This window comes from Bombina bombina, chromosome 6 (assembly GCF_027579735.1).
Source record: "Bombina bombina isolate aBomBom1 chromosome 6, aBomBom1.pri, whole genome shotgun sequence".
In the NCBI taxonomy this organism is placed as follows: Eukaryota; Metazoa; Chordata; class Amphibia; order Anura; family Bombinatoridae; genus Bombina; species Bombina bombina.
The window spans coordinates 462,350,581-462,363,866 of NC_069504.1; the positions used below are offsets into that span (position 1 = coordinate 462,350,581).

General features: G+C 37.2%; 1 protein-coding gene across 1 annotated transcript in view; it reads left to right on the forward strand.

The window, feature by feature from the left end:
- LOC128663085 (A disintegrin and metalloproteinase with thrombospondin motifs 2-like) overlaps positions 1–13,286 on the forward strand; it is a 914,348-nt gene that overhangs the window by 883,275 nt on the left and 17,787 nt on the right. The window contains exons 20-21 of the mRNA XM_053717234.1: positions 7,881–8,010; positions 8,314–8,403. Coding sequence (XP_053573209.1) covers positions 7,881–8,010; positions 8,314–8,403 — 220 coding nt within the window. The remainder of the gene's footprint in view (positions 1–7,880; positions 8,011–8,313; positions 8,404–13,286) is intronic.

The window sequence follows — 13,286 nt, forward strand, 5'->3', positions numbered from 1 at the left end:
AAACTAATTACACCTACTCTAATCCCCCTAACAAAATAAAAAAGCCCCCCAAAATAAAAAAAAGCCCTACCCTACACTAAATTACAAATAGCCCTTAAAGGGCCTTTTGTGGGGCATTGCCCGAAAGTAATCAGCTCTTTTGCCTGTAAAAAAAAGTACAATCACCCCCCAACATTAAAACCCACCACCCACACAACCAACCCTACTTTAAAACCCACCCAATCCCCCCTTAAAAAAACTAACACTAACCCCTTGAAGATCACCCTACCTTGAGACGTCTTCACCCAACCGGGCAGAAGTCTTCATCCAAGCCAGACAGAAGAGGTCCTCCAGACGGGCATAAGTCTTCATCCAGAAGGCATCTTCTATCTTCATCCATCTGGCGCGGAGCGGGTCCATCTTCAAGACATCCGACGCGGAGCATCCTCTTCTTTCTTCGTCCGACGACTGAATGAAGGTTCCTTTAAATGATGTCATCCAAGATGGCGTCCCTTCAATTCCAATTGGCTGATAGAATTAAGGCATTCTATTGGCTGAGTGGAACAGCCAATAGGATTGAAGTTCAATCCTATTGGCTGATTGCAACAGCCAATAGGATTTTTTTCTACCTTATTGCAACAGCCAATAGGATTTTTTCTACCTTAATTCCGATTGACTGAGAGAATTCTATCAGCCAATCAGAATTGAAGGGATGCCATCTTGGATGACGTCATTTAAAGGAACCTTCATTCAGTCGTCGGACGAAGAAAGAAGAGGATGCTCTGAGTCAGATGTCTTGAAGATGGACCCGCTCCGCGCCGGATGGATGAAGATAGAAGATGCCGTCTGGATGAAGACTTCTGCCCGATTGGAGGACCTCTTCTGGCCGGCTTGGATGAAGACTTCTGCCCGTCAGGAGGACCACTTCTGCCCGGTTGGGTGAAGACGTCTCACGGTAAGGTGATCTTCAAGGGGTTAGTGTTAGGTTTTTTAAGGGGGGTTTTAGAGTAGGGTTGGTTGTGTGGGTGGTGGGTTTTCATGTTGAAGGGGAATTGTACTTTTTTTTTACAGGTAAAAGAGCTAATTACTTTGGGGCAATGCCCCGCAAAAGGCCCTTTTAAGGGCTATTTGTAATTTAGTGTAGGGTATGGCTTTTTTTTTTTTTTTTTTTTTAGGGGGATTAGAGTAGGTGTAATTAGTTTAAAAATCTTGTAATTATTTTATTTTCTGTAATTTAGTGTTTGTTTTTTTCGTACCTTAGATATTTTTTTAAAATTGTAATTAATTGTATTTAGTTTAGGTAATTTATTTAATTATAGTGTAGTGTTAGGTGTAATTGTAACTTAGGTTAGGTTTTATTTTACAGGTATATTTGTCTTTATTTTAATTAGGTAGTTATTAAATAGTTAATTTTGTGGAAGCGGACGCTCCAAACTCACCACAGGGCGCTCCTATCCGGCTCTCTTTGGTGACGTCAGACGCCACAGATTCAGGGCAAAAAAAGAAGAACGTGCATATGGGCTGGGTGCAATGCTGTGTGTAAAGCAGCAAACCTACTGCAGTGAAACGTACCCAGAACAATGAAAAGTCCAGCAGCACAGCAGAATAAGTTTAAAAGAAACCTTTATTTCTTCATCAACAAGTATGTGCAGATTATGGAAAAAGCATCTAGTTAATAACTATTTAATAACTATTGTACCTAGTTAAAATAAATACAAACTTGCCTGTAAAATAAAAATAAACCCTAAGATAGATACAATGTAACTATTAGTTATATTGTAACTAGCTTAGGGTTTATTTTATCGGTAAGTATTTAGTTTTAAATAGGAATTATTTAGGTAATTATAGTAATTCTATTTAGATTTATTTAAATGATATTTAAATTACGGGGGATTAGGGTTAGGGTTAGACTTAGATTTAGGGGTTAATAACTTTAATATAGTGCCGGCGACGTTGGGGTCGGCAGATTAGGGGTTAATAAATGTAGGTAGGTGTCGGCGATGTTAGGGCCGGTGGATTAGGGGTTAATAATATTTAACTAGTGTTTGCGATGCGGTAGTGGGGCGGTTTAGGGGTTAATATATTTATTATAGTGGTGGCGATGTCCGGTTCGGCAGATTAGGGGTTAATAAATTTATTTTAGTGTTTGCGATGTGGGGGGGGCCTCGGTTTAGGGGTTAATAGGTAGTTTATTGGTGTTAGTGTACTTTTTAGCACTTTAGTTAAGAGTTTTATGCTACGGCGTTGTAGTGTAAAACTCTTAACTACTGACTTTTAAATGCGGTACCAGGCTTGACAGGAGAGGCTGTACTGCTCACTTTTTGTTAGACTCGTAATCCCGGCACTATGCAAGTCCCATTGAAAATATAGGATACCCAATTGACGTAAGTGGATTTGCGGTATTTCCGAGTCTGGCCAAAAAAGTGAGCGGTGAGCCTGTCATTTCAAGACTCGTAATACCAGCGGGCGTTAAAAAGCAGTGTTGGGACCTCTCAACGCTACTTTTTAACCCTAACGCACAACTCGTAATCTAGCCGATTGTGTTTCTAGACTCTCTATTTGATAATCAATTCAATTTGCTAAAGAAGAGCAGCATTCAGCTGACTGGGGATCATTTTATTCATTCAGGTTAAATCTAGGATTACTTAGACAATCAAAAACATTTTCTTCCTCATCCCCCCAAATGTTTTGATTTCTTATGGCTTCTTTTTTTTGCTTTGGGGAAGTTATCAGAAGAAATTTATGAAAATTTCATATTTTTATCAGAAGAAATATCTGAATCCTCAGAAGATAAATCAAAATAGAATGCCCAGTACTCCTGCATAAAGAAGCACGCTACCAGGGCTCTGCACTCACCCCAAAGTATAACAGAAATGTACAAAGTAGTAGCAGCATCACTTCATCAAAATCATAATATGTTTATTGGGACATCATCATATAAACATATCAGCATCATCATAAAAACATATCAGATGAAGTTTCGGTCCAAATTACCTTAATCATGTTGTATCAACATGATTAAGGTAATTTGGACCAAAACATTGTGCTTATATGTTTATATGATGCTGCTGATATGTTTATATGATGATGTCATAATAAACATAATGTGATTTTGCTTTTGAAGGTGAAGTATTGTAATCTCACTACTGTGTCTCTTGGCTTATCATTGAAAATAGACCGAGTTATGGGCTCTATAAGTAAATCTGTAGCTTCAGGGATCAGATCTTTAAAGAGTTGTCATAGGTATGGTTCATGTTCCTGAGGAGAGGCTGTTTCAGGTATACCTCTGATCCTAATATTGTTTCTGCATGATCGGCTAGTTGGAGTTCAAACACAGATACTTGGATTGCTAGATTTTCAGAGTGAGCTAGTAGGTTAGTGTGGTCAATTATCAGGTCTTTTTGCTTTCTTTCTAAAGCATTATTATTTTTTTATTATTATTATTATTGATAGTGTAGTGTTAGGTTTAATTGTAACTTAGGTTAGGATTTATTTTACAGGTAATTTTGTAATTATTTTAACTAGGTAAGTATTAAATAGTTATTAACTATTTAATAGATATTGTACCTGGTTAAAATAAATACAAAGTTACCTGTAAAATAAATATTAATCCTAAAATAGCTACAATATAATTATAATTTATATTGTAGCTATATTAGGATTTATTTTACAGGTAAGTATTTAGCTTTACATAGGAATAATTTATTTAATAAGAGTTCATTTATTTTGTTAGATTTAAATTATATTTAATTTAGGGGGGTGTTAGTGTTAGGGTTAGACTTAGCTTTAGGGGTTAATACATTTATTATAGTGTTGGCGAGGTCCGGTCCGCAGATTAGGGGTTAATACTTGAAGTTAGGTGTCGGTGATGTTAGGGAGGGCAGATTAGGGGTTAATACTATTTATTATAGGGTTTGTGAGGCGGATTAGGGGTTAATAACTTTATTATAGTAACGGTGAGGTCCAGTCGGCAGATTAGGGGTTAATAAGTGTAGGTAGGTGGCAGCGACGTTTGGGGTGGCAGATTAGGGGTTAATAAATATAATATAGGGGTCGGCGGTGTTAGGGGCAGCAGATTAGGGGTACATAGGGATAACGTAGGTAGCGGCGGTGTGCGGTCGGCAGATTAGGTGTTAAAAAATGTTAATAGAGTGGTGGCGATGTGGGGGGACCTCGGTTTAGGGGTACATAGGTAGTTTATGGGTGTTAGTGTACTTTAGAGCACAGTAGTTAAGAGCTTTATGAACCGGCGTTAGTCCAGAAAGCTCTTAACTCCTGGCTTTTTGCTGCGGCTGGAGTTTTGTCGTTAGATTTCTAACGCTCACTTCAGCCAAGACTCTAAATACCGGCGTTAGAAAGATCCCATTGAAAAGATAGGATACGCAATTGGCGTAGGGGGATCTGCGGTATGGAAAAGTCGCGGCTGGAAAGTGAGCGTTAGACCCTTACCTACACGACTCTAAATACCAGCGGTAGCCCAAAACCAGCGTTAGGAGCCAAACTCTAAATCTAGGCGTAAGAAAAGTGAGAGACATACAAATTAAATATTCTGTATAAATAAATATGTATACCAATGGGCCACCAGAGGGAGCTGTAGAAGTGCTAATACAAATAAATATATATCTGTAAAACAAAACTAAATAACTACAATTATATGTTACAAACTGACAGAATGGCATATCTGCTGCATGACAGATTTGATAGACCAAGGGAGGGGTACATTTGACATCACTGATCCCAAGATGGTGGGCGAGCTCGTTCAACAGAAATACATAGCTGCAAATGAAATGGCAGCTGAAAGACAATGAAACAAAGAAAACTAAAGAAGTACAGCGAGGAAGAACAGCCAAGCTAAAACAGTAAAACTAAAGGGGAAAATATAAAGATTAAAATAAAATGTAATAGAAAAGAAAAGTGAACATTAAATAAAAGGGAAATTAATAAATAAATAATATACAAAATAAGAAAAAATGAATAGAACAATATAAAGAGCAAATAGAAATAGTTGTACAAGAGTAAAATAAAGGCTACTTATCTCATGCGAGCAGCAAAATAAAGAGGAAGCTCGGGTGCACATTGGACTGTTTATGGATATTATAGGCTTCGCGTATGAAGCAGCTTTAGCTGCTCCGGAGCCCTTGTGGGACAGGTTTGCAAATGCTAGTCTGCTTCCCGCAATGTAAGAAGCAGCGGTCATTAGACGGCTGCCTCTTACACTCTTCACCACCTCCAAGGTGGCAAAGAGAAGACACAGAGCGCTTGCTCCTCTTGGTTATTGCCAGTCCCTTCTCTCGCATGATTGGTCACGCATTACACACGCAGCAGAATGTGTAATGCTGCATACAGGGCAGTGGGCGATCAGATCCTCTGCCTGTATTTAAGTTGAGAAGCTGTCTGCACACCTTATAATACATTGGGCCCTATGCCTCATCTGATCCATTTATGCTGTATTCAGTAGGAAAGCCTTTTCATTGGCTTCTGGCTTTTCCTCTCAGTTTACTCGTCTATTTTAATTGGTGACAGTTATGCTGTGTTTTGTATAGCAAAATATGAGTCTCTGGTCTTGTAATACAATCAGGTTTACAATGGAAGGCCTTAATACAGAAATTGTGTTATTCTGCAGCAGCGGCACTTTTATGGAGCAAACTATAAGAAATGTTCATGCATGTGTCTATGGAAGCAACAATTTATAACATTTCCAAAAAGATTGTTGCAAACAGTTTGTTCAACCAAGCATACAGAAAGAAAAAAAGATAACATGATAATAGAAGTACATTGGAAAGTTGTTTAAAACTGCACAATCTATCTGAATCATGAAAGTTTAATTGTAGCCTTACTGTTCTTTTAAAAAGACAGTCAAGTCCAAAAAAAAAAATCATGATTTAAATAGAGTATGTAACTTTCCAATTTACTTTTATCACCAAGTTTGCTTTGTTCTCTTGGTATTTTTAGTTGAAAGCTAAACCTAGGAGGTTCATATGTTAATTTCTTAGACCTTGAAGGCCGCCTCTGCATTTGACAGTTTTTCACCACTAGAGGGTGTTAGTTCATGTGTTTCATATAGATAACATTGAGCTCATGCACATGAATTTACCCAGGAGTGAGCACTGATTGGCTAAAATGCAAGTCTGATAAACGTACTTAAATAAGGGGGCAGTTTGCAGAGGCTTAGATACAAGGTAATCACAGAGGTAAAAAGTGTATTATTATAACTGTGTTGGTTATGCAAAACTGGGACATGGGTAATTAAGGGATTATCTATCTTTTAAAACAACAAAAATTCTGGTATTGTCTGTCCCTTTAAGTGTATCTTGACATCTAATAATATTGCTGTAGCCCAAAGATAAGGAGAAAGGCATGTTTAATATTATCCATATGCCTCAGTAATGTCATTACACCCCATTGTTTCATATAGTAATGAATATAATATCCTTATGTTTCATCATGATCGCTTAGATAGTCTTAATAATTAAGTTTATTTTGTATACTCCTAAGGCAGGTAGTGATCTGTTATATGGGTATAACAATACTAAACCAGGTTTATAATAATAAATACTATAATAAAGCCACATTTTTATTTTCTTACCTGAGCAAAACTTTTCATTTAGGTGAAAGTCACAATAATATGTCCACAAAGATTCACAATTTTTTGGTTTGTTTTCCTTTTAAAATAAAAATCTGAGAATCAAACACTCCCACATACCTTAGATGGATGGTTACGAGAAACAGACTACATGGGAGATTACAGAAGCATGAATGTAACTGAGAAGTGCTGCAAATCCAATAATGAATTAGTTAAATAACTACCTAAATACATAAATATGTAGTCTTTGAAATTCAATATGAAATGCATGTTCGTAAATTTGAACTCATTATGCATGTTTGTCTTGCTGGCCCATGGGGAATTTCCTATAGTTGCTGGACTGGTATGTTTACACATCTGTAAAGCAGTAGTGTATTGCCCCATTAATCATTGTGATGGAGCTGTTTGATGTGGTAGAGTATGATGTGCCATTTAAATGTCTGGCGAATGCCAACATGCATGTCATCTTTACATATAACAATATGTTATCCTGCGGCAAAAAATATCTTATTTACATAACTGTGCAACTATGTTTTATGTAAAATAATATATGGAATTAGTGTATTATGTTTAATGCATTGCTTCCATCCATACACTTTACAGGCTATAGGTTTTTAAGGATCTGGCTAGCCTGTTGTTCATTCTTTTTCATTGACAGAAGGCAGGAAATGGTACAGCTAATTAAAAGGGTTATCACAAATTATGGGAACGAGCTGTCAGCTACTTGTCATGAGAGTTGCACTGCACATGCGCCAAGTGCTTGAGTTTACATGCACAGTAACAATTCAGTATTTTACAACAAGCAGTTGTCACTCCCATAAAGTGGCTGAACAACTTGGTGACTTAAATATTTTTCAGGGGAAATTAAACATGCAGTGAAGTTGCTTCTTATTCCAGTCTGTATATGCATTTCAGTCAGAAACAATGAAAATGTTTTCCTGCATTCAATACAGAGGCTGCCCAGCCTGCCCTCACTGAACACAAAAAGAAGGGCACTGAACCATAAACTCCTTGCAAGCTGCATCCTATAGGCATTAATAGAGATCTATGGAAACTCTTAGCAGTGCAGAACTAGGCAGTGCTAAAGTTTCTCTGTAGCAAATCAAGTTGTAATGTTATTTTCCTGTATATTGGAGAACTGCTGAGGAATGTACTCTATTAAGATACAGTCAATTGGATTTTAATGGAAAAAAAATTCTCATGACCTTACCTTCTGACTGAGCTTTCTGATAGGTCTTACTAAATCATGGCCTTTGTGTCTTCTGAATATGTAATGTTTTTGTAATTAACAATGGAAATTCTGTGTTTTATATTGCAGTGTTCTGTAACATGTGCTAATGGTACCCAGGAAAGGCAAGTCATGTGCGGTTCAGGTGACAATAAGACCAACAGCTGTAATGACGACAAACCAGAAACAATACGAATTTGCAGACTACCTCCATGTCCTGGTAAGATAAACATTATTTATCCTTTAATGGAGCTGACACTTACAATATCTTGCTATATATTTAAGATACAGTTTGTAGCACAGTTAGGGATTTATTCAGCCTACTGCAGATTACACGTTGTAGTACATTGCTGGTCCCTATCTTACTGGGTTTTTAATGCAGTGGGGCTTTTCACAAGATATACAAGAGCAAATCTAATCTAATTCTTTGATATTTAACACTTATCAAAATCAAATCTAATGTGTACTGAGAGATTTCAACAGAGAGAGGGAGAAAGTAACACATTGTTGTTATTTATTCCAGGCAATGCTACTGATCCATCTAAGAAGAATTACATTGTGCACTGGCTATCAAGACCAGACACAGATAATCCCAACCACAAAATCTCTTCAAGTAAAAGATTCATTTATAACTCTGCCTTTCATACTAACCGCATGCTATGCGAGCGGTGGACTTTGCAGTTTGCCTTTTCCTTTTCACTCTATGGGACATTATATCATTTTCTAACTTACACTCTGGGCTGAAACTCCTCTTTTCTGCTGGGCATTTGAGCTTGGTATCTCTCCTTTAGAGCTTTTGTAGAGCTGGTAATGAAGATCTGAGTTAGTAGGTCTAACCGGTGGGTCATCCCCCAGTTTACTGCAAGGCATTGTAAGAATGCTAGCAAAAGCTTGCCTGAGCGGTAATGATGAAAAAGGATCTTATTGGCTTGTGGTGTTCAGCTTTAAAGCAAAACTGAAATTTTATTGTGAATGTGATTACATCACAATAACGTTGTTCTGTTGTGTTTTTTTGTTTAAAGAAAAAAAAACAATCTGCTGTATGAAGGTTTATTAACGTCTTTCTAGCAAGGTTGTGAAATGAAAGAGCTATACATAATTTATCTAAAATGTAACTTGCCTAAAGCTTGATGTTGTTTGTTGATGAGTATTTGATAAAAGTTTCCCATTTCTCATATCCTTAATGCTATTGTGCCATACCTGTGTTTTCTAATTATAATGTTTTGCTTTTTACTTTTTTTTAAATTCCGTACTGTAATGTAAATATATATGTATATTATCTGATTATTTCCTATAAAGACACTTACTTCTGGGTATGCTGCAATTATGTGAATAATAGATAAGTAGTGTATCTTTATAAACCTTAAAATACCTCACTTTATAAAATTGTCTTTAAGCCTCAAAGTACTTTATGAATATGCCTTAAGTAACTATGTCATCTTTGACTGTGAGCTTGTACTACCTTTGCTTGCACTTTCAGAGCCAATAGTAAATAGGCATAGCAATCTCCCAAATATAAATCATGGAACGCTAGATAAAAACTGGTGCATCTTTTGATTTCACCTTAATTACCCTATTTATAGGCTAACATTGGAGAAATTGGTATAAGTATAAGAATATCTTGTACCTCTAAATTCTCAAAAATAAATGTCAACTAATATTGTTTTATTTTACATTTATACAATATAATAATATTTTTTTTGCATCCTAAAACTGAGACAGAGGTGTTATGCATAAATATCAGATGCTGTTTGCACAATATTATTACTGTGTGTGTCAGTTTCATCGGTACAAACAATATCAAATAGGAATGAAGCTTTAGCAAATAAAATACAATGTCAACCAGACAACTAGAAGTAATATGCAAAGAGTATATTTTATACCATAGAAGAGAGTAAATGTATTATTAATTCCAAAACAAATGTCAGTGGCGTACCTAGAAGCCATTAGGCTTTCATCAAGATTTGTGGCAGCCCCACAAACAGCACCTTAAATCCAATTATTAGTATTGTTACCACCTTGTATCTATCTGTCTGTCTAAGGGCCAGCTTACAAGTGATGCTCTTAATATCTTTTAAATAACTGTGCTCAAAGTTACATTTTAACATGGCCAGATTAGCACACGTATTACAAATTGAAAGTAAAATGTTAGCGTGCATGCTTGCTAATTTCAGGACTATGGATATATAGACTGCGCTAATTTCTCCCCATAGACTTCTATGGGGCTTGCTTCTAAAAAAACACTACTAACTAACAGCTATTGTTTATGGGTAAAGATATAGATATGTATAGATATATATTGAGTATTCAGATATATGAATAGAGATATATATATTTAAAATATTGATATTTAAAACAAAAATAAAATTTTCTTCTTTGCGAAGAACATTAGAATGTAATAAAACTTATAAAAATTATTTTAAATAATATTGCATGTTTCAAGGTGTTTTGAAAGGACTCAACATTGTATGTATTTGTGAATATATATATATATATATATATATATATATATATACACATATACACACACGTGTATATATGTATGTATTTACATATATGCACATATAAAACACATAAATACACATATATACACACATATATATTTATATATATATATATATATATATACATGCATACACACACATATATACATATGTATGTATATATATATATATATATATATATATACTGCTGAACGTGTCTGGAGGAAATCCCGCTCTGAACATGATTTCATGCACTATAAGTTCATTCTCTACTCTTACACCTCTGCCCTTCGCTTAGCTAAGCAAACCTACTTCTCCTCTCTTATATCCACTCACTCCTCAAACCCTAAAATACTCTTCTCTATTTTCAACTCTCTCCTCTACCCACCTGCACCACCCCCCTCATCTGCATTCAGTGCTCAAGACCTTGCTGACTATTTTCTCAATAAAACACTTGCAATCCGAGGAAACATCCCAACACAAACCTGCAATCTCTCAACTCCGATCCCAGTCACCCCCTCTGCCACTCTCTGCACCCTCCTCCCAAACACTGAGAGTGAAGTGGCTTCCCTTTTGTCTTCCTCACACCTCACTACCTGCCACTTGACCCTATTCCTTCACATCTAATCCCTCCTCTGTCTACCCCCCTCACTCCGGCTCTTACTCAAATATTTAACCTATCCCTTTCTACCGGCTCATTCCCTGCCTCCTTCAAACATGCGAAGGTCACCCCCATCCTCAAAAAACCCTCCCTCGACCCTAACTCCCCTGCAAACTACCGCCCCATATCACTGCTCCCACTATCTTCAAAACTCCTTGAAAAACTAGATTTTAATTGCCTAACCCACTTCCTGTCCTCCAACTCATTGCTCGACCCCCTGCAATCTGGCTTCCATCCCCAACACTCAACTGAGACTTCCCTCACCAAGGTTACTAATGATCTCCTTTCTGCTAAAAGCAAAGGCTACTACTCTATACTCATCTTACTTGACCTATCTGATGCCTTTGACATTGTTGACCATCCCCTTCTCCTACGGTCTCTCAGTTCTCTTGGTCTCTGTGACACTCCCCTCTCCTGGATTCACTCTTATCTCTCTAACAGATCCTTCTCAGTCTCTTTTGCTGGTGACTCCTCCTCTCTACTGCCCCTGTCTGTTGGAGTACCTCAAGGCTCTGTCCTGGGTCCTCTATTCTTCTCTATTTACACTTCTTCACTGGGTAAACTTATTAACAACTATGGCTTCAGCTATCACCTCTATGCTGATGATACCCAGATCTACCTTTCCACCCCTGTACTCTCTCCTTCTGTCAACTCTCACATCAGCGACTGCTTATCTGGCATTTCCTCCTGGATGGCCTCTCACCACCTAAAAATAAATATATCCAAGACCGAACTACTTCTAATTCCCCCCTCTAGCTCCACTCCATTCTCTAATTTTTCTATCACTGTTGGAGGCACCACTATCTCCCCATCACCCCAAGTCCGCTGCCTTGGAGTCACGCTTGACTCAAATCTGTCCTTCATTCCCCACATCCAACTGCTCTCTTCATCCTGCCGCAACCACCTACGCAATTTCTCCAAAATTCATCCGTTTCTGAGTGCTGAAACTACCAAACAGCTCATCCACTCCCTGGTAATTTCCTGACTTAACTACTGTAACAACTTACTAACTGGCCTCCCTCTCTCCCACCTCTCTCCCCTCCAATCTGTCCTAAATGCATCTGCCAGGATAATCCACCTCTCTCGATGCTCAGTTTCTGCTGCGCCTCTCTGTGAGTCCCTTCACTGGCTCCCCATTCACAACAGAGTTAAATTCAAAATTCTCACCCTGACCTACAAAGCCCTCACCAATGCTGCCCCACCCTACCTGTCCTCACTCATCAACAAATATACTCCTGCCCGTCCCCTAAGATCCAACAACGACCTTCTTCTTGCGTCCTCTACCATCACCTCCTCTCATTCTAGACTACAAGACTTCTCTTGTGCGGCACCAAACCTCTGGAACGCACTTCCTCGAGATGTCAGACTTGCCTCTAACCTCTCCTCCTTTAAATGTTCCCTAAAGACCTTTCTGTTCAGGGAAGCTTATCACCTGACTTATTAACAAACTAACTTCAATTAACTAACAGTTGCCCTCTATCGCCTCCCTAATATCATTCTCACATCTGTAGTCCCCACCTCCTGTTTCCAATCCTCCTACCCGTCTATATTGTAAATTACCACGGGAATAGGGCCCTCAATTCCCCCTGTATTTGTCTGTAAAATTTTGTGTCTTATTGTATTGTTTCTCCACTGTTCCACTGTACTGTTATTCTTGTACCCATGGGCAGCGCTGCGGAATCTGTCGGCGCTTTATAAATAAAGAATAATAATAATAATATATACAGTATATACTGTGTATATATATATATATATATACACACACATACATACACACATTTAAACATATATATATATATATATATATATATATATATATATATATATACATAATAGACCTTGTCATATACCATATCCCTTTTAACCCTTATAAAAACATTTTTATTAATATTTAATTGATATTTTTATTAAAGAGTGTATATATGAGTGTAATATATTATTAACATATGTTTTTGATGTATTTTGAGATTATTTTTTTTTTAACCCTTACAGTTTATGCTAGGTCTCCAGTCACAATATTTCTTCTCGCGCAGCTTTTGTTTTTTAGCGTGCCACTTGAAATCTATTGTCAGTGGTGTATCTAGAAACCATTGGATTAAACAACTTCTTCCCTTGTTCCCTTAAGATATTTAAAATTATATATTGTCAACCATAGGGTATGTTCAGATCATGACAAATGCCTTATTGTGCAAGTTAGTGCAGTTCATTAAACTGACTTCTTATTCTAAGCTATAACAGTTTATTAGTAAAGCCCCCCATTTTATTAGTAAAGCCCCCCTTTTTGGGACCGTTAAGGATGAGTTTGGACTGGATTACCAGAGCAGGTCACATATTTAATACTGGGGGCCCCAT